The 24,388-nt window shown below is 52.8% G+C and overlaps 2 protein-coding genes and 1 pseudogene across 5 annotated transcripts; 1 reads left to right on the forward strand and 2 right to left on the reverse strand.

Annotated features, from left to right (window-relative positions):
* Window positions 1-1,105: 1,105 nt before the first annotated feature.
* Window positions 1,106-3,779, reverse strand: LOC124514775 (tubulin alpha-8 chain-like; annotated as a pseudogene).
* Window positions 3,780-15,206: 11,427 nt separating this feature from the next.
* LOC124516496 (tubulin alpha-4A chain) lies at window positions 15,207-19,028 on the forward strand. 2 transcript variants are annotated; one of them, XM_047085840.1, is made up of 4 exons: window positions 15,207-15,265; window positions 17,069-17,291; window positions 17,606-17,754; window positions 17,989-19,028. In XM_047085840.1, exons 1-4 carry the CDS (start codon window positions 15,263-15,265, stop codon window positions 18,958-18,960), a joined length of 1,347 nt encoding a protein of 448 aa, XP_046941796.1. In that variant the 5' UTR covers window positions 15,207-15,262; the 3' UTR covers window positions 18,961-19,028. The 2 variants fall into 2 exon arrangements, with proteins under 2 accessions (XP_046941796.1, XP_046941797.1); XM_047085841.1 differs by lacking the exon at window positions 15,207-15,265 and adding an exon at window positions 16,967-16,983.
* A 1,454-nt stretch (window positions 19,029-20,482) lies between these two features.
* STK16 (serine/threonine kinase 16) lies at window positions 20,483-24,154 on the reverse strand. 3 transcript variants are annotated; one of them, XM_047085842.1, is made up of 8 exons: window positions 23,904-24,154; window positions 23,358-23,547; window positions 22,552-22,771; window positions 22,154-22,287; window positions 21,863-21,983; window positions 21,641-21,736; window positions 21,095-21,216; window positions 20,483-20,979 (listed from the first exon to the last, which is right to left on the reverse strand). In XM_047085842.1, exons 2-8 carry the CDS (start codon window positions 23,441-23,443, stop codon window positions 20,841-20,843), a joined length of 918 nt encoding a protein of 305 aa, XP_046941798.1. In that variant the 5' UTR covers window positions 23,444-23,547; window positions 23,904-24,154; the 3' UTR covers window positions 20,483-20,840. The 3 variants fall into 3 exon arrangements, with proteins under 3 accessions (XP_046941798.1, XP_046941800.1, XP_046941799.1); XM_047085844.1 differs by lacking the exon at window positions 23,904-24,154 and adding an exon at window positions 23,834-23,858; XM_047085843.1 differs by lacking the exon at window positions 23,904-24,154 and adding an exon at window positions 23,749-23,807.
* Window positions 24,155-24,388: the final 234 nt, after the last annotated feature.

Here is a 24,388-nt window from a genome sequence, read left to right on the forward strand (position 1 = left end):
CTACCACGTCTGGGCAGCCATGCCGTGGCTCTAGCTCCCACCTGGCATCCCAGCTCCAAGGCTCTGACACCATCATCTCATCCCTTGGCTCCTCCAGCCCTAGGATTGCTAGCAGTTTCCTGGGGCTACTGATCTTTCAGTTGCCTTCCCAGCATCCAATCCTGGGAAAGGGAGGCTGCAGGAAGGACAGAGCTGAGGGCAATGCTAAGCAGTGAATCTCTTGGGGGTGGGGGTGGGGATGGGGGGTGGGGATTGCCCTAGTTTCAATCCCTCCAATGGTTCAATCATTCCTCTAGCCCAGCAGAGGCTACAGAAAATCCATATATAAAGATTTTACAGCCAGCCATCTGGTTGGAAGTGCGGGCTTGCCTAGCACGAGGCATGGGATTGAAATAAAGGTCACTTGTCGTTATCAAAAAGTGGTGAGTATTGACGGAGATTACAGGGAGGTCAGCCCCTCCGCCCCCCGCCAACACACACACACACACACACACACACAATCATTTCCCCACTGTTGCTGCCACCATGCCACTGTTCGGCCTTAATGCCACCTTCTGGATCTTCTGGACCCAAACCTCCTGCCTGAAAGAGACAAAGCTTCAATCTGCAGGGAGGCCTAGTGAGCCCCAGCTGTGTCAGACTCCTCCAAGTCACCACTTCGGACCCTCCTGGTCTCACCAGGCTCTGGTTGCAGCCCTGTGTGCCTGGGACCAACTTCAATTACCTCCTGACCAGGGTTTCCCTGGTGATGCTACAGACCAAGTGTGTGCAACCTCACAAGTGCAGGGGAGTTCATGCTTGATGGGGTGAAGGCTTGACCAATGGAGGAAGGGAACAGGTGCATGAATTTCCCCACCCACACCCCCTCTCCTGCCCCCCCCCACCCACCCAAGGAATGATTCTGAGATGCCATTTATTCGGCTGCATCTTCTCTAGGATGAATTCTGCCTCCTTCTCTGCTTTACTCTCCTTGGCCCCCAATCTGCTTCCTGGAATTGCCTCTTTAATAAAATCTGGAACCAGGTCTGCTTTCTGGGGAACCCAGGCAGAGATCCCAGCCTTCTTACCTCTCTCTTTTTTCCCCGAGAGAAAAAAGACCCTTGTGTGACAGTAAGCCCACAGTCCTTTAATTACGGCAGACACACAGGAATCCCCTAGTATCCATGCCCCTCCTCTTCCCCTCCCTCCCCTTCCACACTATCATGCCCACCTCCTCGTAATCCTTCTCCAGGGCAGCCATATCCTCCCGGGCCTCAGAGAACTCCCCCTCCTCCATGCCCTCGCCCACGTACCAGTGCACAAAGGCCCTCTTGGCATACATCAGGTCGAACTTGTGGTCCAGGCGGGCCCAGGCCTCGGCGATGGCGGTCGTGTTGCTCAGCATGCACACGGCGCGCTGCACCTTGGCCAGGTCACCCCCGGGCACCACGGTGGGTGGCTGGTAGTTGATACCAACCTTGAAGCCCGTGGGGCACCAGTCCACGAACTGAATGCTGCGCTTGGTCTTGATGGCGGCGATGGCGGCGTTGACGTCCTTGGGCACCACGTCTCCGCGGTACAGCAGGCAGCAGGCCATGTACTTGCCGTGACGGGGATCGCACTTCACCATCTGGTTGGCAGGCTCGAAGCAGGCATTGGTGATCTCTGCCACGGACAGCTGCTCGTGGTAGGCCTTCTCTGCAGAGATGACCGGCGCGTAGGTGGCCAGGGGGAAGTGGATGCGAGGGTAGGGCACCAGGTTGGTCTGGAACTCCGTCAGGTCCACGTTGAGGGCCCCGTCGAAGCGCAGGGAAGCCGTGATGGACGAGACGATCTGGCTGATGAGCCGGTTGAGGTTGGTGTAGGTGGGGCGCTCGATGTCCAGGTTGCGGCGGCAGATGTCATAGATGGCCTCGTTGTCCACCATGAAGGCACAGTCCGAGTGCTCCAGGGTGGTGTGGGTGGTCAGGATGGAGTTGTAGGGCTCCACCACGGCCGTGGACACCTGGGGGGCGGGGTAGATGGAGAACTCCAGCTTGGATTTCTTGCCGTAGTCAACCGAGAGCCGCTCCATCAGGAGTGAGGTGAAGCCCGAGCCGGTGCCCCCTCCGAAGCTGTGGAACACCAGGAAGCCCTGAAGTCCTGTGCACTGGTCAGACTGAAAGGGGAAGGGGAAGAGAAATGTGGGCCAGGAAGCTGATGGAAAGGAAAGAGCCAAGTCATGCTGTTTCAAATTCCCCCCCAAAATGCATTAAATCCTTGGAAGACTTTTCCAAATGCACAAAATAGATCCTCATAGGGAGGGCCCCCTCTCTCTCTTGTTCTTCTTCCTTTCTACAACCTCCCGAGGTGCCCGCACACAGCTCTCTTGAATCTCATGACACAGTCACTTTTGTGATCATAACTTGCCAACCCCGCCCAGCTTCATACCTGTTTACCCCTGATTTAATTTCACATGTTTCTGGAGGGCTTCCTTACTGAGATCAATAATCTAGGAACCTGATCCCCATCCTCAGTGGAGGCCAAAGTCATTCTCAGAGCCTTGGGCCAGGAATATTTGGATCCCTGTTTTTCACAGGGCCTTCTGCCCACATCCCTGCCATACAAGGTGATATTCTGGGAATGCCCGTGGACCTCCATAGCTTGGCCAGGCAGCCCGTGGACATGTTTGCCTTTGGTGGCCACTCTGCCCAGCCTGGACCAGTTGCCATAGGAGGTGAAGAGGACATCTGGCTTTAGTCTGGAGCCTACACCCTGTTTCCCCTGATCAGAGTGGAATGCCCCTCCTCACTGGTCCTGATCCTGCATCTTCAAAACTCATGGAGGAAGCTCTCTCAAGGGCTGAAGCTCCTCTTCCTGTCTGGTGTTCAGATCCCTTCATTACAGAAATCCAGCCCTAAGCCCTTCACTCACTGGCTTCTGAATTCGGTCCGGTACCAGGTCAATGAGCTCTTTTCCAGTGATGTTAGTGACCTCGGGCATAGCTATTGGCAGCGTCTTCCTTGCCGGTGATGAGCTGCTCTGGATGGAAGAGCTGGCGGTATGTGCCCATCTGAACCTCGTCTGTAATGGGCAGAGTTTCAGACACCCCTCCTTCCCTTGCAGCCTGGCTCCCCAAAGTTCCCAGAAGGGGCCGGGTCACTAGGCCCCAAGGCCTACCCTAGAGGAGCCCCATTCAGGCTGCTGCTATTGCCCTTGACTTTTAGTATTCTTCAATAAAAAGGAAAGGGATGTGAGGGATGTGGAGCGACCTTGAGACTCTGGAGCTGAGTGGCAGCAGATCTGTAGTTTAATTGGCTGCTGCAGCTGGGAACTACAAATTCTAGTGCTCCAGTTTCAGAGGACTCGCTGTGGTACCCAGGACAAGGTGACATATGTGGCAGGGACTGATCACACTCACCAATCACAGTGGGCTGCAGATCCACGAACACTTCCCTGGGGCACGTGCTTTCCAGCCCCAGTTTCACTAAAGAAGGCGTTGAAGGAGTCAGCCCCTCCACCGATGGTCTTGTCACTGGGCGTCTGCCCATCTGGTTGGATCCCATGCTCCAGGCAGTAGAGCTCCCAGCAGGCATTGCCAATCTGCACGCCAGCCTGCCCCCACATGGACTGAAATGCACTCACGCTGAACGGGCAAAGGGCAGAGAACACTCTTAGCAGAGAGAAACCTGCCATGCCTGGATACAGTTCCCACCTGCAGTCCTTTCTTGAGTGGTTCTCTGGCTGAGAACAAAGCTTCCTGGACTCTGCTCTCCTTGCCCCACCTCCCGTGTCTAAGCCTTTACTGATGGCTTTGAGGATCAACAGGCAGTGGCTCAGGGGGCTGGGGGCCAAAACCCACAAAGGAAGCAGATGTGGGCAGTTCCAAGATTATGTAGTCTTTCTTGCTCAGTGACTAAGCATCGCGAGGAGTGTTGAGGGGGGTCAGATGAGTCTGGCAGAGCATGATAGTCAATCCACCCATGTTCAGAAAGAAATTAAGGACCCTTGGTGAGAGAAACAAGATCAGAGGTTTCAGGGATCAGAGGCCAGGGGGAGGTGTTGAAAGCAGGAAGAACTCTAGAATCGTGTTACAGCTAGAAAGGCCAGCAAGGGAGGGAAAAGTGGTCCTGAAACGGAAGGGGGTGTGCTGTCCTTTCCTCTCTTGGGTGTGCGCAGTTCTGGAGTGGAGTGGGGCTGGGGAAAAGGTCTTTCCCACATGATTCTAGGCTGGTGGTCAAAGAACTCTTGGCCCCCAAAGCAGGACTGGGATAAAGTGCTTGGTCCCGGAAATCCAAAAGGTCACTGCCCTTCCTGGGGAGCCTCATGAGAATCAAGAAGGTTTGACCCTCTCACTCCATCAAAGATTTGAGCCTCTAGTATGTTGCTGACGCTGGGCTGACACTGGAGACGCATGGCGTCTAATACACTGGCCCTCAGTAGCCCACTGTCCAGGGAAGGGAGAGTTTCATACACTAACAGATACATAACAGTGTGGCAGGTGGGATACCAGAGTATACCTTCATGCTCTGCTTGAGAAGTAATTACCACAGGCCTTAAAAACAAAATGAGGGGGCGCCTGGGTGGCTCAGTCGGTTGGGCGGCCGACTTTGGCTCAGGTCATGATCTTGCGGTCCGTGAGTTCGAGCCCCGCATCGGGCTCTGTGCTGACGGCTCGGAGCCTGGAGCCTGTTTCGGATTCTGTGTCTCCCTCTCTCTCTGACCCTCCCCCGTTCATGCTCTGTCTCTCTCTGAAAAAAAAAAAAGAAAAAAAAATGAGCACATCCATCAGATTCACCCAAGCTTTAAGGCCGAACCATGTGGAGGATGTGGAGAAATGGGAACCCTTAAACTGTTGGTAGAAGCCTAACGTGCCACATCTCTTTTGGAGAAAAATTTGGAGAAAGAATCTTATAAAAAATTTCTTACCGGAAAAGAAAAGCAAAGTAAGGAAGAATCATACAAGCAGATACTATTGATAAAAACCTTTAATGCGTAAAACAATACCGTGCATCATTTACAGATAAATGTATACTTTGCTGTATATTCTCGTAGTGTGTGTGTATTACAAAAATAAAGAAAGCAAGAGGAAATATTAACACTAAATTTGGAATAATGGTTCTCTCTGGTAGAAGAGGGAGGTGAATGCAGTTTAGAGAGAGATTCTATTTCTTAGGCCGGGTTACAGGTATTTATTATTTTTTCTGCCGTCCTGAGTATCTGGAATATTTCATAATTTTTAATGAGGATGCTTTATCCATAAATTTAATACTTCTTTGACTTTTTTAAAAAATTCATTTTTGAGAGAGAGAGACAGCGTGAGCAGGGGAGGGGCAGAGAGAGAGGGAGACACGGAATCTGAGCAGACTCCAGGCGCTGAGCTGTCAGCACAGAGCCTGACGCGGGGCTCGAATTCACAAACTATGAGATCATGGATTAATCCAAACATCATCACTACTTCTCTACTTGCCTTGAGCAAGAATCTTCCCCTCTCTGTGGGTGTCCCCCTATCTCATGAATTGGGACAGTAATAAGAGCCCCCTCCTAGAATTACTATGGGGATTAAATGAAAGAATGCGCGTACAAGTCGCTGGCTCATTGCATGACACATACGGGGGGGAGGGGGCGCCATACATGTTGGGTCCCCTACCAACTCCCATCCTCCAATCCCTGCTGTCTAGTAAGAGAAGGTAATGAATTAAGCTGGGATGTAGGGATTTAGGGACACAGGACTCACAGAAATCCGCACATCCAGGAGGAGGTGCTGACAGGGTTTACCAATCCCCTGGCAAGGCCAGCACCGGCTGCTGCAACTTTGAGCCTGCCCAGGCTCTGTCTACAAAGTCAGACACCGTCTTGGCTCCCTTGACTGCTGGCCCACGCAAGGCAACTCTGACCTTTACTTGAGATGCTGGGAACGACGCCCCTTACTGTGGGGCAACAGGTTTGGGACAAAGAACTCAATCCCTGGAATCCCATTGACTTTGCATCAAACCCCCTTTCCTCTATGAGCTCAGACAAGTTACTTCTCTTCAGCTGCTCTAAGCCGTTTCCTTGAATGTAAAAATAGTACGACCTCTTTCTTACTCGGCAGCCTTTTCATTATGTCATTTAGTCCCCCTACGCTAAGCATTAATTATGTGCCAGGCACTGTGCTAAGCGCTCAACATACACTATCTCATTTAATTTGCACAACAACAGCTGCTATCTTTTTTTTAAATACTTTTTAATATTTATTTACTTTTGCTACTATCTTTTTTTTTTTAATACTTTTTAACATTTATTTACTTTTGACAGAAACAGAGACAGAGCATGAGTTGGGGAGGAGTTGGGGTGGGGGGTGGTGGCACAGAATCTGAAGCAGGCTCTAGGCTCCACGCCGTCAGGACAGAGCCCTGATGTAGGGCTCGAACTCACAAACCACGAGATCCTGACCTGAACTGAAGTCAGAGGCTTAACCTACTGAGCCACCCAGGAGCCCCAGCTACTATCTTTATGCCATTTTGCGCATAAGGAAACTGACTCTCGGGGAGGTTAAGCAACTAGCTCTAGGTCATGAGCAAAACCCCTAACATTCAGAGTGGGGACAGTTTGGTTCCAACCATGCTCTTCACTGTTCTTCTACCCTTCCTGCTGGGGACCCTGGCAAAAGATATCAAATAAGCCCCATGTACAGCCAGCTCTCCGTAAGTGGGAGCAGCCTCCCTTTCCCCCCTCCTCCTCAGTCTCTCTACTGAAATAAGGGGTCAGGTCAGATGCATCAGATGAACAGGGCCATGAGGATGTGTCCCAAGAGCTGCAAGGTGGGATTAGAGGCCAACAGTGAATCTGCTGTGATGCTTCAGGTTTCTGGAAAAGTGCCTACACTTTCTGCTCCAGTCTTGCTTACCCCACACTCCCTACCCCTAAATTTGGAGCCCCGCAGCAGCCCAGCTCCTGAAGAGAGGCTTAGAGACATGTCCTCCACCCTTCATGTGCTCTCACATACCGACCCACCTGGGGGACCACACTCACACCTGGAAGTCTCTTTCCCTCTCTCCACCTCACCTGCCCCCACACTGTGGCCAGGCAAACACTTAGACTCCCAAGGGAACCTCACATCACCCACCTGGGTCCACTAGGACCCTCACTTGCATGCCCAGCCCCCTACCCCTGCTCACCATGCTGCCTGGCTGGGGGCTGGCTAGGGTTGTCTGTCTGTCTGCTGCTTGATGGGAAGCAGATGTGGGTCTGTGAGAGATCCACTGCCAGACCCACCGGCTTCTTTATGGTCTCTGGTCGGCTCTCAGGGGGTATGTTACAAATGGCCCCAGGAGGGCAGGTCCGTTGACTTGGTTACCAAGCACTGGGCATGGGCTCAAACAGGGCAGCAAGGTGAGGGGGTGAGCAGAGGAGGGGTTCAGCTGGTCACCCCACACAGGTACCCAGGCCCCTGGGTACACAGTGTCTGCTGCTCAGTCACACAATCCCGTTTCCTGGTGGCTCAGCTGGCTGGCACAGGTGGGAGAGGATAAGGAAATCAACCCCCCTGAGCTCTAGCAGCACTGCCACCCCTGGGGTGGGTGAAGGCAGGAAGTGGAATGTGGGTGGGGCTAAAAAGAGTGCACTGAACCAGAAATAATGAGTCCTAGGGCCAGAGATCAAGCCTCGGGGCCTTCTGGTGGAAACTTGGAATGTTTTAGGACATAGGGAAAGAGAGCTCAGTCTTAGGGCCATCTCTAGCATTTAACATCTTCTTCCGCCTCAGTTTTCCCATCTGTAGAATGGGGAGAGGTAGTGTTGTAAGGATGAAACAAGACAAACTTTCTTAAGTGCTTAGTCTAGAAATGGCTGTTGTTCTCCCCAGGGAAAGCAAAAGGAGGAGCGGGGGCTCAGGGCTACTTGTCAGGCTCTCTTCCTATTCCAGACAAGTTGCTGCAGGCCTTGCCTGGCCTCATTTCCCACCCCACCCCCCCCCCAGTCTCCCTATGGCCTCAGGCAGAACTTACGAAATACACATGCTAATCTCTCACCTTTGTATGCTGCTTTGTGGCTCTTAAGGTAGCTTCACCCCTTATCTCCTTTGAGTCCCTCCACAGCTCTGAGGTAAGGGAGGCGGGGAGCCCCCATTCCCCTGATGAAGAAAAGGAAATCGAAGCCTCTTCCCTCTTGCCCAAGGTCACATGGGGGCTAATTAGTGGTGGAATTAAAATTCATCTGTGACTCAGGCTCAGTGCTTCTTCCCTTTCCACAAGGCAGAGTTTCCATTGTCCCTCATCCCCCTCCTGTGTCTTTATTGCCTTCCTTTCCATCTTAAATTCCACAGCCAGTCAGGAGCGCTCCCTTACCTCCCCCAGCTTCAGCATCCTCCTTGGACTAAACCACAACCCTGGTTCTTCACCAACTCTGTGCCTGTACTGACCCAGCTAAACAGCGGCTGCAGAAAAACCCAGAACCAGACTTCAAATGTATGACCACTAACCTCAAATGGCCTCTAATGCTGCCTGGAAACCACACTGTGTTTCTGCAGTCATTCTTTCAATTAGCAACCATGGCCAAGAATAGGAATGCCAGATTTCGCGAATTAAAGAATTTTATCTTGCAACTTTATCCACGAAGCAGTTGCCAGTGTGAAATTTCAGTCACTGTGGCAAACGGTGGGGGAGTTATTTTGAGGTGGGGGCTTTTTCAGAGTCCTTCTCACCACCGTATGCCAGGGAGTGACACAAAATCAAGATAGCTAACTCTGGTTTTGGCGGTGGACTGCAGTCTTCTCTCTGCCACCTGGAATTAAGAGGCCAAGATCCCCAGAGAGAAGACGCAGCCAGCCAACACTGCAAATGTAAGCAAGCTCTGCCTACTCTGGGTTGATCCATGAAGCCATAGACCTCAGGAATTATTATCCAGAAGGAGGGATTTGGGGCCCAGAGGGCCCACTGGGCCCCAAATTCTCTTGTCGAGCACTTCAACTTCCCAACTGGCTTTCAAAGTTGGGCATCTCAAGAGTCAACATAAGTGTCACCAACTCTGGAAAGAAAACTGTCCTAAAGGTAGGCCGGGGAAAAGGGTCTTAGGTACAACAAACTGAAGAGACTGAGATTTTTAATTATACTAAGGTATCTGAGTTATAAAATGAGAAGCAATCCCTATCTTAATTTCTTCAACAAGTATTTAGGTTTTTAACTTAAGCATGTGGGTAGAAGACTTGAAAACCTAGGACAGAAGCAGGTTTGGCAGGGAGCAGGGTGAGGGTGAGAGTTCTACTTTGAATGTGTTCCGTTGGAGATGTCTAACAGGCTTTCAAGTGGTAATGTAAAAAAAATAAAATAAAATAAAACAAATAAGCACCTGAGTCTGAAATTCAATGTAAGTTACGTTGGAGATGTCTAACAGGCTTTCAAGTGGTAATATAAAAAATAAACAAATAAATAAAATAAATAAGCACCTGAGTCTGAAATTCAGAGTCTGAAATGAATGTATAAATTTGAGAATTATCAGCTCATGGGTGGTATTTCTTTCTATTCTATTCTTTCTCTATGGTTTGGGAATGTATATACTCTAGTTCTATTCCTTTTTGAATAGCCTTAAAATGTTACAGTAACTTTTTATTAAGGACACCCGAATACACCTGAAAGTTGAGATAATATAATAAAAGCCCATATACTCATCATCTACCTTCAATAATTGCTCCTTCAGGAAGAAAAACAAATGAAGAAAAGAGAGAGCCTGGGACTGAGCTGTGGGAAACACCCGTTAGGGGTAAGCCATCAGAGGCCATCAAGAAGGACAGGCCAGGGAAAAACCAGGAGAGGGGCACGTCACTGAAGCCAAGAAGAAAGTGCTTCAAGGAGAAAGGAAGGATCGACGGTCTAGAACGCTGGTGAGAGACTGAGAAAGATGTAGAAACATGACCTTTGGCTTTGGTCAGTTGGAAGTTACTAGGGATTTTGGCAAGAACATCTCAGTAAAGCACGTGAACCAGTGGACAGTGAAAAGGAGAGAAGACATGGAGATATCCCCCTTGGAAAGATTGTGCTGTGGGCAGCCAATAGATGCTCCAGTGTGAAGAAAATGGAAGGATGTGCACTAAGGCTCAGTTCCATCTTTTCCAGATGGAATTGGCGGAGATATTTTAAACTTTGAGGACCTTGCTGCACTGCTCCAAGATGGAGGTGAGACTCTGGGAAGGGGTTAGAAAAGATGGGCCTAACAATGGGCAGGGGAAGAGGAAGAGAGATCCAAAGAGAGAGTGGTCTGCTGGACACCTTTGTAGGGTAGATGGACAAAGCGGTGATTCAACTGGAAAAATGAAGTGCCTGGTATCATCTGTTGGATTCTGTACATGTATGTGAATGTCTAAGTTTTCAATCTAGTAATACGGATTATTACCTGTACACCCCCCCAGACATTATGGCCCTAATTCAGGAGATACATACACACTCACAGTCATGTGTACATGTGCATGAACGTGTACACACACACACACACACACACACACACACACACACACAGAGTCAGAAGCAGAGTCTATATTCCACTCACATGCCTTGGACATTTCTCCCAGCAGCCTTGTCTTCTCCATTTTCGCTGCCAGAAGGCCTACTCAGGGGTTGTAAACTCCTTGCTACAAGAGCCAGGGTAACATAAATATGTTACAGTTGAGCATATGATGGTAAACGGTGGACTGGGTGATTTGAAGCAGCTTGCTGTCCATCCTAAGAAGGTGGCCCCGCCCAGCTCCATTTGTTGCCCTACTTGTTTCCTACTGCTGTTGTAACAAATTGCTACAAACTTAGTAGCTTAACATAACACAAATGTATTATCTTACAGTTCTGGAGATCAGAAGTCCAAAATAGGTCTTATGGGGATTGCAATATTGTGATTTATAAAAATATATATTTGGTTATTCAGATGACCAAAATATATTCCTCATATATGTTTGGTCTTTGTCTAGGATTCCTGACTCACAGCTCCTAAAACCCTTGGAATTTCTTAAGTGTTCAGAGGGATAAAGGTGTCTTTTGCTATGCTAATGAGACGACTTTGGGGAAAGCACCTAAGGTTTGGGGCTGGTTGCCAGGGATCCAACCACTTGTTAAAGAGTTGGAACTTTCAGTCCCCTCTCCACCTCCCCAGAGGGGAGAGGGGCTGGAGACTGAGTGCAAACACCAATGGTCAATGATTCCATCAACCATGCTTATGTAATGAAGCCTCCATACAAATCCAAAGGGATGGGGTTTGGAGAGCTTCCAGGTTGGTGAACACATGGACGTCCTGGGAGAGTGGCACGCCTGGAAAGGGCATGGAAACTCCTGGTCTTTTCCCCATACCTTGCCTTATGCATCTCCTTCATTTGGCCATTCCTGATTTATATCCTTTTATAACAGACGAATGATACAGTAAGTGAAATGTCTCTCTGAGCTCTGTTAGCCATTCTAGAAAATTAATTGAACCCAAGAGGAGCTCATGGAAACCTCTAATTTATAGCCAGTGGGTCAGAAGCCCAGCTAACAACAAGGGTGTTGGAGGTGCAGTCGTGTAGGACCAAACCCTCTACATGTAGAATCTGATGCTATCTCTGGGTAGATGGTGCCAGAATGAGTTGAATTCTTAAGGCACCCTGCTGGTGTCTGAGAATTGTTTGGTGCTGTATGGGGAAGCCCTCCCCATCCCCACCCCCACTGGAATTAATACCAGAACCTATTTAGGTATAAAAACGTGTTGGCAGAGTTGCCCTCCTTCTAGAGATTCTAGAGGAGAAACTGTTCCTTGCTTTTTCCTTGTTCCAGAGGCTGCCCATATTCCTTGACTCATGGCTTCCTTCCATCTTGAAAGCCAATAATCACATCACTTTGACCTCTGATCCTGACCTCTCCTTCCCTGACTCTGACCCCCCCCACCCACCCGTCTTCCACTTATAAAGAGCTTTGTGACAGGGCGTCTGGGTGGCTCAGTTGGTTAAGTGTCTGACTTCAGCTCAGGTCATGATGTCACAGTCTGTGAGTTCAAGCCCTGCACGGGGCTCTGTGCTGACAGCTCAGTTCTGGAGCCTGCCTCTGATTCTATCTCTCCCTCTCTCTCTGCCCCTCCCCCACTCATTCTCTGCCTCTCTCTGTCTCTCAAAAATGAATAAACATTAAAAAAAAATTTTTTTTAAGATCTTTGTGATTATATTGGGCCCACCCAGAAAATCTAGAATAATCTCAAGATCTTTACCTTCATCACATTTGCAGTCCTTTGCTACATAAGGTAATATAGTCACAGGTTCCAGGTATTACAATGTGGACATCTTTGGGGGACTATTATTCTGCCTATCTCAGTTGCTATATAGGAATGCGGGCCTGATACAGCCAGATCTTCCAATTCTTTTCAAGATAAGCTAGACATCTGGATTTTTATATGACTGTGCAGAAAGAGTTAACACAGCAGGTTGAGACTGCTCCTTAGCAAGGTCTGCTCGTGGGGCATCTGAGTGGCTCAGTGGGTTAAGCCTCCTACTCTCAATTTTGGCTCAGGTCATCAGGTCGTGATTTCACGGTTCATGAGTTCGAGCCCTGCGTCAGCAAGGAGCCTGCTTGGGATTCTTGCTTTCCCTCTCTCTCTCTGCACACTCCCCTCCCCAGTAAGTAAGTAAGTAATAAACAAATAAGTAACTTGTAAACTTGGCTTTGGCTGGTGTCTGGGAACTTGGCTCTTTAGAGTGCTCCCAGTCGATGATGAACTGATCAGGATGGTTCGCTGAGCCTAGACAGTGTGTAAAGAACATGGCTGATACTGAACAACTGCTTTCCTTCTAGGAGTCTGGAATTTTGGTACGTGCAAAGCAGAGGCGTCTCTGTGACCAGCCCTCACCATAAACCTTGATTGCTGAGTCTCTAACAGGCTTCCTTGGACAGAAACACTGCAGGAAAATGTTGCTCCGTTTTCATCTTGGAGAAAAAGCATGCTGCGTGAGCCCTCCTGGGAGGGAGAGGGTATAGGTTCCTTCAGATTCCACTTGTGTCTTTTCCCCTCCTAATCCAGCTGTGTAGCCTTCCTACATCGCTGTCGTTGACCTTAGCTGGGAGTATAACTTGATGTCCTGAGTCCTGTGAGTCCTTCTAGTAAATCTCCTGACATGGGGGTGGTCTTGGGGATGCTCCAACACAAAGACAATTCCTGATTTTTCTCATATTCTAAATGCTACGCGGATTAACACCGTGAGGACCAGACAAAACAATTCTGAGAGGGAACTTGGCCTCCAGACTGCCAGTTTGAAACTTCTGGCTTCTTAAGAATTCTACCCTAGTTTCACTCCCATCTCTGAAGTGAAGCAACTCCTCTGACACACATTTAACAAATGCTCACCCCCATGACATCCTAGGAACCAGGGACACAAAGATGATAAAGAAGATACAATCCTTACCTGGAATGAGTTTACAACCTGGAAGACAGACATGTACACAAAATAACTGCAGCATGATATGCTATGCGCACTAAAGTAAATGAATAAGATGTTCTAAGAATCCAGACAGCTGTTTCCACTGCACTTTGCTGTGTATGTACACATCCCTAAATTCATCTGGTCGGTCCTCACGATCTGAAGTTGTTATCCCTGTTTCACAAAGGAAGAACCTGAACGTGAAGGTCAAAGAAGTTTAGGGTGTTGCTTAAGAGAGCTCAGGTCTTTTACAATACTCACTCTGCTGGGGTGGGGATGCAAAAGAGTAAAGGAGGGTCAGGGAAGGTCTGAAGGAGACCATACGTTCTGTAATCACCAAGAGTCTCCGTAGAGACAATGAGCCGGTTTCTCAAAGCAGCCTCACTATATGCCCCTGCCACTTTTCACTTTTATGAATGAGTCTTGGTGGCAAGTCTATTGGGAAAAGAAACCTGGTCATACTTCACTGTGTTCCCTTCCATGCTTTTCCTAAGTAAGGTGCCAGTTAGCTATTTTGTAGGTAGGAAGTTGCCATTGCTAGTTTTTCATCCTGCTGTGCTGTCCCGTCAGACAGCTCTGGCCCTAAGGAAACACTGTGGTAGGTGAGGCAGGTCAATCTCTTCCAAACGACTAGCCTGAGAGGCAGGTTCCTTCTGGACATTCCAATGGGCACAGGGGACATTTCCTGATGATTCCCCCAGTGAAGGGAGACAGCTAGAGAATGCATGGCACGTAAGGGAAAGCAGAAGTAGATCACAAAGCCCATTCCGGCAAGAAATGGAGATGGAATGGGGGAAGAAGGAATAGCTTCCGTGGAGGCCTCTGCCTGAGCGTTAAAGGCGTTAAGACGCAGGTCACAGATCCTGGCCATGGCCTAGGAACAGGAGAAGATGGGAAAGTCATAATCAGGCGCGATATCAAAATCTCCATTTTCTTTTTTCCTCTTCAGAGTCAACAAACATTTTGATTCCTCGCAATAACGCCGTCAGTGAGGAATCAGCGTCTCCTTTTCGCCGATGAATACGCCAAGGACTCGGTGAGGTGAGGTCACCTGCCCAAGGTCACACAGGGCAGTCAGGACAGGAATCCACGTCCTGAAGGCTTCAGTCCAGAGCTCCGGCGGTTCTGGCCGCAGGGAAGCGGGCAGGTGGCGGTGGCGAGGGCTCAATAATAGTGACGGCGCTGATGACGGGGCCACAGACCGGCGGCCAGCCGGCGAGCCGCGGCAGATTCCTGGGGTCGGCCCTCGCAGGCAGGCTGCGGGGGTTGGCTCCGTGGGGTACTCTAAGGGATCCGCACCCTGGGGCTCAGGCTGTGCAGCTCTTGGTCCTCGGCCGCCCACGGGCGTTGGCGAAGGCCAGCCGTCCAGGCCGAGGACCAGCAGGCCGTGTGCAGCTGCAAAGGGTTCCCCCGGGACTGGCCGGAGCCTCCGGGGAGGCGGGGCGGGGAGGGCACGGGCGAAGTCTGGCTGCAGCCACCTCGCAAGGACAGCCTGTACAGCACCCGGCCTAAGTCAGGACACCTGGGCGATGGGCGCCCTCATGACTCAGGTGCTGGCGAGATGCGCCCTGGCACCATGCCCTGCGTCCCTGCAGCGGAGATCCGGAGCCCAGAGTGTCGGCTCAAGACCTGGAGCGAAGGGTTAAAGCCCGGGTCGCCACTCCTAACCCATGCGAGACAGGTGAGACCAAGACGGGGAAGGGGGAGGGGACCCTCCCTGGCCCCACCCCTCGAGGCCGCCTACCCTTCGGGGGCGTGGCCTCCGGGCCGCACAGCCCTAGTGGGTGAGCGCAGTGCGCGGGCCCCGCCCCCCGCCTATAAGAGCGGTGCGGCACTGCAGCTAGCGCAGTTCTCACCGAGACCCGTCACCCGGACTCTACGTGAGACCCACCGCCCGGACTCACCATGGTGAGTGCGGCCCCGCCGGGATCGCGCCAGTCCCCTTATTGCCCTTCTCCTCCTTGGGGGCCCTCCCTCCCGGGATGCTCCGGACCCTCCATCCGGCGTTCCGGGGCTCGAGGAGGTGCGAGGGTTTGTGCATTTCCCCACCCCCACTGTCTTGGTGACTTTGACCGAGTCGTGCTGTCCACTTTTGGAGGCTGGGGAAGAGGGGTGGAGTGGAGTGGGATTCTTCGCTAGCCGAGAGGCTGAGAGGAGCCCTTCTGGAAATCGCCTCCTGCTCCACCAAGCATTTGTGCCCTAACCCTTCCGGGGGGGAGTCGCAGTCCCGCTCCCCGTCCTTTCCGCGGATGAGAGAGACCCCCTGGGCTGCCCTCCGCCCCTGGCCTCCCCCCACCGCGACCCCCGCTCCCCGGAACTGAGCGAACACGTGCTTAGCACAAGAAGGTGGTAGGGGGTCAGATTACTTGGTTCAGCATCCCCTTTTCCTCCGACTGTGTGTGCATCCCTCCTACCCACAGCCCTCCCCCCCCCCGTGACTCAGCACCCCGCTTCTGAGCCAGGAGGGGTGGCAGGAATGGGGTTCAGCCTCATGAGGCGAGTCGGCCCCTCTCCTGCCCGAGCCCAGTGAACGGACGGGCAGAGACAGCTGGCGCTGAGCGAGAGCGCGGGCCCAGGCCAGGTTGGGGGGAGGGGAAAGAGGTGTGTGTAGGGGGGTGGTATTTATAGCCCGGGAACGGGGGCCGAAATCCAATCTTCGCTTTCGGCTGGGATGTAACTGGAAAGAATCTAGAAGGGGGGGGGGGCGATTGCGAGACCGGGGGTGCAGGATGGCGCTCACCCTGCGCAGGGCAAGGCGGGTTACCTCTGGGGCCTCACCGCAGGTTCCGCTTCCTTTTCTGGGTGTTTGGAAACCGTCACCCCGCCATTTCGGTGTTGGGAAGGGAGGCTGCGCGGGCCCTGCGCCGCACCACTTTGGCTCTTTAGGGGTTAATTTCAGACTGGCAGGGATGAGCCTAAGGCAGCCGGTGCCCCAGTGCCCACAACCCTTTTTGCCCGCGCCTGCCATCTGCACCCTCTGCTATTTCCGTGAGGGCTGCGCGGTGGGTGAAGGTGGTGAAGACACCCAGAGTGTGGGGGTGGAGGTGGGGAGAGGAGCCAGCTGGGATTGATCTCCAGAGCCAGATGGGATTTAAAGGTGTTGGAGAGGACACCCTGATGGTCAGTGTGGTCAGTTGATGCCAGACTCGAGGGCTGAGACACCTCTGCAGCCCACAGGAAAGAAAGGGGGAGAGGGTTATATGAAATTCCAGCTGCTCATCCTCAAAGAATTAGTCAAGTTGGGGGGCTTCTAGCTATAAACTCATGGCCCTGGAAAACCTGTCCTTTCTCAGGCTCTTGAGAAAGGTGGCTTTGGGAGTATATATCTGAAAATGGCTGAAAAGTCGCTTGTCCTTGTCTCAGAGTCATTGCAGTATCTGCCTGCTTTTCGTGTGCACTTACCCTCTCTGTCCTCCCTGAGTGTCTTCTGAGTGTGGCAGGGTCATGTGGAGCCACAGCTCTTACTTGACAAGGTCCTCACAGGGAAGTAGACTGAAGGGATTGGTTTGCCCTACTGGGTGCCTCCAGTTAAGTCCTATGTGGGGCAGCCTGGGCAGGCTGCCAGCCTCTTCCCACCTCTGCCCAGCCCCAGGCGTCCACTTTGGCCAACCGAAGCATCCTGGCTGGTAGGTGATAGGGTGGGAGAGAGGCTCATGAAGTGAGGGCTGTAGATGTGGGGCTTATGCTGTGTTCCCTCTCTTTATACCTCAGCGTGAATGCATCTCAGTTCATGTGGGGCAAGCAGGTGTCCAGATGGGCAATGCCTGTTGGGAGCTCTACTGCCTGGAACATGGGATTCAGCCTGATGGGCAGATGCCCAGTGATAAGACCATCGGTGGAGGGGACGACTCCTTTACCACCTTCTTCTGTGAAACCGGTGCTGGAAAGCATGTGCCACGGGCAGTGTTTGTGGATCTGGAGCCCACTGTGATTGGTGAGAGGAAGATGGAGTGGAATTGAGGGGAGCAGAGAGGGCCTCTTAAGCTTTTCTCTGGCGAGATGGTGTCTAGGCCTGGCTTTCCTGGCCCTGCAAACTCTTTGTGCCATCTCTCAAGCTGAAGAAGGCGGGCTGATTGCAGGCCAGGCTGGGTGGTGGGTGTGGGTTTCTCTCACAGGCTGGTATCACAGGCTTACAGAAGGATGAGCTTTTCCATACATCTGACCGCAGCTACCACGCTGGGGGAGGGTGGTCCCTGCTGAGCACAGCCTTGTGGTTTGTGCCCTAACGATGTGTTTGTGCCCTTCCAGATGAGATCCGAAATGGCCCATACCGGCAGCTCTTCCACCCAGAGCAGCTCATCACTGGGAAGGAGGATGCCGCCAACAACTATGCCCGTGGTCACTATACCATTGGCAAGGAGATCATTGACCCCGTACTGGACCGAATCCGCAAGCTGGTGAGAATTTGGGATGGAAAGGAGGGAGCTTTCAGACGATGCTAATGGTCAGGAATGTCTTTTTTCAGGATCCATTTCAGGGGGTCGTCTCTAATTGTATGTGTTTCAGAGCATGTTCCAGACTCTGGGTCTCTGCCCTGACTCCTGAGAGATTTTAGGCTTTTGTGGAGCCAGAAGGTAGTTTCTCAGGCCCCTCGCCCACCTACATTGCTGTTTCTCTTTCCTGCCTTTCAGTCTGACCAGTGCACAGGACTTCAGGGCTTCCTGGTGTTCCACAGCTTCGGAGGGGGCACCGGCTCGGGCTTCACCTCACTCCTGATGGAGCGGCTCTCGGTTGACTACGGCAAGAAATCCAAGCTGGAGTTCTCCATCTACCCCGCCCCCCAGGTGTCCACGGCCGTGGTGGAGCCCTACAACTCCATCCTGACCACCCACACCACCCTGGAGCACTCGGACTGTGCCTTCATGGTGGACAACGAGGCCATCTATGACATCTGCCGCCGCAACCTGGACATCGAGCGCCCCACCTACACCAACCTCAACCGGCTCATCAGCCAGATCGTCTCGTCCATCACGGCTTCCCTGCGCTTCGACGGGGCCCTCAACGTGGACCTGACGGAGTTCCAGACCAACCTGGTGCCCTACCCTCGCATCCACTTCCCCCTGGCCACCTACGCGCCGGTCATCTCTGCAGAGAAGGCCTACCACGAGCAGCTGTCCGTGGCAGAGATCACCAATGCCTGCTTCGAGCCTGCCAACCAGATGGTGAAGTGCGATCCCCGTCACGGCAAGTACATGGCCTGCTGCCTGCTGTACCGCGGAGACGTGGTGCCCAAGGACGTCAACGCCGCCATCGCCGCCATCAAGACCAAGCGCAGCATTCAGTTCGTGGACTGGTGCCCCACGGGCTTCAAGGTTGGTATCAACTACCAGCCACCCACCGTGGTGCCCGGGGGTGACCTGGCCAAGGTGCAGCGCGCCGTGTGCATGCTGAGCAACACGACCGCCATCGCCGAGGCCTGGGCCCGCCTGGACCACAAGTTCGACCTGATGTATGCCAAGAGGGCCTTTGTGCACTGGTACGTGGGCGAGGGCATGGAGGAGGGGGAGTTCTCTGAGGCCCGGGAGGATATGGCTGCCCTGGAGAAGGATTACGAGGAGGTGGGCATCGACTCCTATGAGGACGAGGATGAGGGAGAAGAATAGAACAGCTGCCTGGAGCCCATTCACTATGTTTATTGCAAAATCCTTTCGAAATAAACAGTCTCCTTGCACGGTTTCTTGTCCCCTCTGTGAGTGCTTGAGCTTCTGCTGCTTTCCTCTCTGTGCTGCTGCCGCTGCCACTGCTTCACTGCTTTTGCTGCCGCCCTCATTCTTTGCTGCCCATGACCCCTTTCCCTTCCATGGCTGAAGGTGAGATCTGCCAAGGGGTCCTTGCCAGGCCCAGGAAACGTGACCTCAGGGACCTTGATGTAAGATCCCAGGGGCGCCCAGGAGAGTAGAGAGGAAAGGAGGACTGAATCCCGGACCTGTCTGTCCAGCCACAAGCTGTTGAAAAGATACGAGTTCTCACTTCCTTTCCAAGTAGAAGTTTAAGTCCAGCAGTTTCTGTATTTGAGTTAGACTGCTACCCTGTTCTTCCTGCTGCTTCTGCATTCACTGACTCTGGAAGCTTGGCCCGGGCACCTCTGTGTGTGATGAGGGCTTGGGAGCGGGGCTGGGCTGGCCCACAATTTCTGGGCACGGAGCCTAGTCATAAGCTTGGGGGATGGGAGGGGACAAGGGCGATCTCCTTGAGTTGTGTCACTGCACCTCCGAGCAGCTTTGCACAGCTGAGTGTCTCTCTTGCTGCATTGCTGGGGCCTAGGGCTGTGCCATTAAAAGTCAGGTCATCTCTTCTCTGTTTGTGCTCTCTTTCTGGCCTCAGCCTCTATGCTAGCTGGGGGGAGCCTCCTGCCAGGGCCCTGGAGAAAATTCCAGCATTGCTAATAGGCACCCCAGGACCCACATCGACGTCAGCACATGGGGGTGAGCATGGGGGGGGGAGGGAGAAAAGAAGCTTCAATCTCAGGAGCAGGAGATGCCAGCCCTGCCCTTGCCTTCCCCTCCCTGGTGATTCAGGGACGCAGTGCCCTTCCCTAGGGAACAGTTCAGCCTAGCAAAGGCAGGGCCCCTGTTTACTCAGCAGAGTAGACAGGAAGTGGCAGCTGGATACTGCCACACCAAGTGGCCTCATTAATCATTAACCATGTGTGAGCTAGAACCATCTGGGAGAAACTGTGGGCCACAAGGCTGCCACCTCCACTCCCCTTGCCCCCAGGCTGAGGCTGGGAGACCTGTTATGTTGTTGTCCCAAAGCTTCCTCAGGTGTCTCCACCCAGGAGCCCTTGCCTGGCAAACCGGCTGGGCTGCTTTGACTCAGCTACCCACTCCTGGGAATGAAGGAAAGAATTGAGTGTGCTTCTAGGGAGCCCTGGTCCCAGTTCTTAGCACAGAGGCCAGCTCAATCCAGAACAGCTTTAAGTGTTTGACCAAGGCAAGCTAGGAGAACTGCCCACTCCTGGCTAGCCAGATGTAAGGTAAGGATACCTGCTTCCTCACGTGGAATGACGAAATCCCACCACCCTTCGCTACACCAGTGTCTCTCCCCAGTCTGTTCCCTTGGAAACGGCAGCCAGACCTTGGGCCCCTGGCACCTCTTCTCACTCCAGGAACAATGAGACTAAGATCCACACCAAGCTGCTTTCACTTTATTCTTCTTTTTATACATTCTCTTGCTCCCAGATGTGGAGGCAGACCATGATGTAAGCTCAGCAGTCCTGCTCAGAACCTGTCTCGATTCTATCAGTTTCCCTTTCCCCATTCCCCAACCCTGTCCACCGCAACTCAGTCTGTCCCCCTGTTCAGTTGTTGCTCTTTGAGATAAGCGAGCAGAAGCAGAGACAGAAGACTGAGTTGACTGTCCCCACCCACCTGCCCCCAACTGCAAGACAGTAGTCCTGGAGAGAACACGTGGAGATTCTAATAAGGGGATGGGATCCTCCTTCCAAGGCCCGGGGGCCACCTCAACATGGCCACTGGTTTGTTCAGATTTGGGTGGTGTGCTGGCCCAAAGCCGGGGGTTGCAGTGCCTCCAGCTGACTGAGAAGGAGATGAATGGGAGGACGCTGCTGGGGGTCTACAGTCATCATGGAGGCCAAGAGCTGCCGCAGTGCTGAAGAATGCCTGTGGAAGGAGGCGGACAGGGTGACCAGACAGTCCTCGTTCCCTGTGCGAAGGTTCCAACTCCACTAATGTCTGGGAGCAGTCTGAAATGTTTGGTGGCCCTTTTATTGCTTACCTGGGACTGTGCGGGATGCTTAGTTGGTTCTGCACGGCAAGGGCCACACTGTCACCCTTCTGGAACACCATGTCATATGGGCCCTCCCCAAACATCATGGCATATAGCACACAGCCTAGGGACTGAGCACAACTTGGTTATTCTTTGACAGGGGACCAATGGGGGGGATACCTCTCCTCTTAATTCTGTAGTGAAATGTGACTGCATAAGCTAAAAAGATTATGCTGACCTCAGCCACATGACACCAAACCAGGGTCCAGAGAAATCACCAGGTAGCTGGAGGCTTCTGTACCCCTCGTTTAGCCACTGCCTTCAGGCCTGACATTTAGCTGTACTCACTTTGTTCAAAGAGGGGGATTATACCACTTCCTGAGCAACTGAGTACGGTGTCAGTGACAGCTCCCAGGAAGGAAGTCGAGGGGGATGGGGACACATGCAGTTCCTAGGGCCCCATGCACTCGAAAACAAAGACCTGCCTCTCTACTTCACAGCAGGTACAGAGTAGCATTCCTCTCCCCGCCATACTCCCGCCCACATGTTCCTCACCCAGACATCGGTCCGCTCATCGATGACACAGTGGCTCTGCACAGAGAAGAGCTCCGGGGCCCGGTAGGAGATGGTGCATCTCTGGGCTGCCCAGTCCTGGAACAGTGGCCCCACAACTCAAAAGTGGGGCACAGGTCATAGTCATGTGACCAAATTGGGGCACACACCGGAAGAAGTTGCGGATGGGGAACAGGAGGGCAAAGGAGCCAGACGCTCTGTTACCTGCAGGGCCAGAGCCTGGCGGGAGCCCTCCACATGGATGCAAGCTTGATTCATGGAGCCCAAGTCCATCAAAACCGGTTGCCCCTCATCTCCAAGCAAGATATTGGTAGGCTTCAGGTCCCTGTAGGGAAGTAGAAATGGCCCATGAGCATCCCTGGACAGGGAGGCTGGAATCCCTGAGGGCAAAAGAATCATGGGGATTGTTCCTTGGGAGGAGAGCAGAGACCTCTTGATCCTCTTGGTGAGGCTCTTCCTTTCTGCCCCGTAAATACGCACGGCCCTCCCACTGACCTGTGGGCATAACCTCTGGCATGAATGGCCTCAAGGCCTCTGCAGATACCGAGCAGCAGCTGAAGGATTTGATCTTCAGTCAAGAAGTTGCCTTTGTCCTTCAGCCTTTCTATCTCATTCCACAGCGTACCCCTCTGCAACACAAGTTTTCCCACAGTTGGAGATGTTTTCTGAGCCTCTGATCCCGGACCCTGATCCCTTCCCTGTGTCACAGCCTATCAACTCTTTCACTGCACGCACTATACACCTCACATTCCCACCTGGGTTCCTCTAAACCCCAAATCTGAAGTGGTCAAACCCAGGACATGACATCTGCTTCCTAACATGCTTGACTACTCACACAGCCCTTGGTAGATGGCTTTGTTGCAAGCCCCTCCATTGCCAGGAGACTTTCTGACCTTGAAGAAGGGTAGCAGCAGCCAGGCTTCATGTTTGGTGCCCCGCTCTCTCAGACAATAACCCACAAGGCGAAGGATGTTGGGGTGATGGAAGAGGCGATGCATGTCTGCTTCTCGTTGGGCCTCCTCCCGATCCTGCTGCTCGTGACACAGGATCCGCTTCAGGGCGTAGAAGTGTCCATCATGTAACCCCTCCACTAGGTCCACATAGCTGAACCCACTGTGGGCCAAAGGGGTCAGTGAAGGACCACGGTCATCTCCCATACTGCTAGGGATTCCCTGGAGGGAAGAGGTGGGGGGGGGGTATCTTTCCCAGTTGGCAAAAACCCTCCCAAGATGTGGCTTCAAGAGGAGTGTGACGATTTTACACTTTGGGCTCAAGAGCAGAAACACAGTAATCTCTGAGGTGCTTTGATCATAAGGCAGTGCTCTGCACATGACAAACGCTCCATAAATATTAAATGAGTAACACTCAACATTTATCAAGTGCTGTGAACCAGTCACTGGGTGAGATGTTTTATATGCATTATCTCATTTAATTCTTACAACTCCATCAGTGACAAAAAAAAAAAAAATTATCTCCATTAAGGAGATGAAGAAACCATGGGTTTTCAAGGTCACACAAGGCGGATCCAGGAGGCCTGGCTCCAGAATCCACTGTTTTGACTACCGTGTCGCTAGGCTGTGACAGGTGAGCTAAAGGATATGTTAAGAGGATACTTCTATGCCCCTATCTTGTGCAGACTGCTGTCCTTCAATCGCCATAACGCTGGGGACTACTAGCTAAGTGATTTCCAAACACTCACCCCTCCCCCAGTTTCTGGATGAAGAGGTAGCGCTTATTGTCAATGACGACAGTTCCCCGAGAGCAGACACACAGCGCGTGGCCCATAGTGTCTCAGTCATCCTCCTCAAGGGCGGTCTGAGGCTGCCGAAGGCTTCGTCCAGGTTGAGTGGGCTCTTCCAGGGGATGCTCTGGGGGCCCAGCGGATCATGCTGGAAGGAAAAAAACGGCAGAGTCGTGGGTCAGGGACAATCCAGACGACCCCTGAAGTACCAGGAGAGCTCGGGCCCAGGTCCCGGAACGTAGAGAAAACGGGCCCTGGCGACGCCAACTCCAAGAAGGTTGGAGTCAGGTGCCTTAAAGCCTCTGGCCACACAGCGACTACCAGGCCGCTTCTTCCAACCCCAGCCCACCTTGGAGAGGCCCCCGCTCCCACGGCCATCGGGCCGCCACGGCAGGGCAGAGGGTAGTTCCGGGGGGTGCGAGGCCCCAGCCCACCTCCAGAAGGGCCCACCCCCGGCCTCGGCGCGCAGAGCCCGGGGAGAGTCAGCCCCGGATCCCCACTGACCTGGCTCGGGCTGGAGAGAGACGCGGGAGACCGGAAGAAGTGAGTACGTCATCATTCCGCGCCGGCGTAACGGCCCGCGGTAGCCTAGCAACCGCTGGGCGTATGGATGATGTGGGGGCCAGAAGCAGAGAGGCCGGGGGCGGGCTAAGCCTGGGGTAGGACGGGTCCCAGGACCCGGGTGAAGGTTCCACACCTGGCCTTCAGTAGTGGTCAAGACGCAGGCACTTACGCCAAACGGGAGCAAAGCCGGGCTTGGCCCGAGGCCCCCAGGACTTCCATCTCCCAATGCCGGAGGTAGGAGGCTGACTACAGTCCAGCCGCGAGGGGCGGTTCTGGGGTGGGTGCTGGCGGCCTGGACCTCTACGTCTCTGATCAGTACAACCTTGGGGCTCTGGCCTGTATCCCACCACTCTAATTTCAGTGGTTAAGAGCTTGGGCTTTTGAACCAGACTAGGTTCTAAATCTTGTCTTAACAGCTTAGTTAC

This window comes from Lynx rufus, unplaced genomic scaffold (assembly GCF_022079265.1).
Source record: "Lynx rufus isolate CCGP_SWC_20201006 ecotype Redwood Valley unplaced genomic scaffold, mLynRuf1.p SCAF_2, whole genome shotgun sequence".
NCBI classification, from domain to species: Eukaryota; Metazoa; Chordata; class Mammalia; order Carnivora; family Felidae; genus Lynx; species Lynx rufus.

Excerpts from the sequence above, each read along its gene's own strand:
- LOC124516496 (XM_047085840.1), top strand. Across the intron at positions 17,292-17,605 it reads TCTGGAGCCCACTGTGATTG|ATGAGATCCGAAATGGCCCA; the intron begins GTGAGAGGAAGA and ends GTGCCCTTCCAG. Across the intron at positions 17,755-17,988 it reads TGGACCGAATCCGCAAGCTG|TCTGACCAGTGCACAGGACT; the intron begins GTGAGAATTTGG and ends CCTGCCTTTCAG.
- STK16 (XM_047085842.1), bottom strand. The coding sequence starts at position 23,443 with ATGGGCCACGCGCTGTGTGTCTGCTCTCGGGGAACTGTCGTCATTGAC. Across the intron at positions 21,984-22,153 it reads GCCAGAGGTTATGCCCACAG|GGACCTGAAGCCTACCAATA; the intron begins GTCAGTGGGAGG and ends ACTTCCCTACAG. Across the intron at positions 21,737-21,862 it reads GCCAGGCTCTGGCCCTGCAG|GACTGGGCAGCCCAGAGATG; the intron begins GTAACAGAGCGT and ends CCACTGTTCCAG.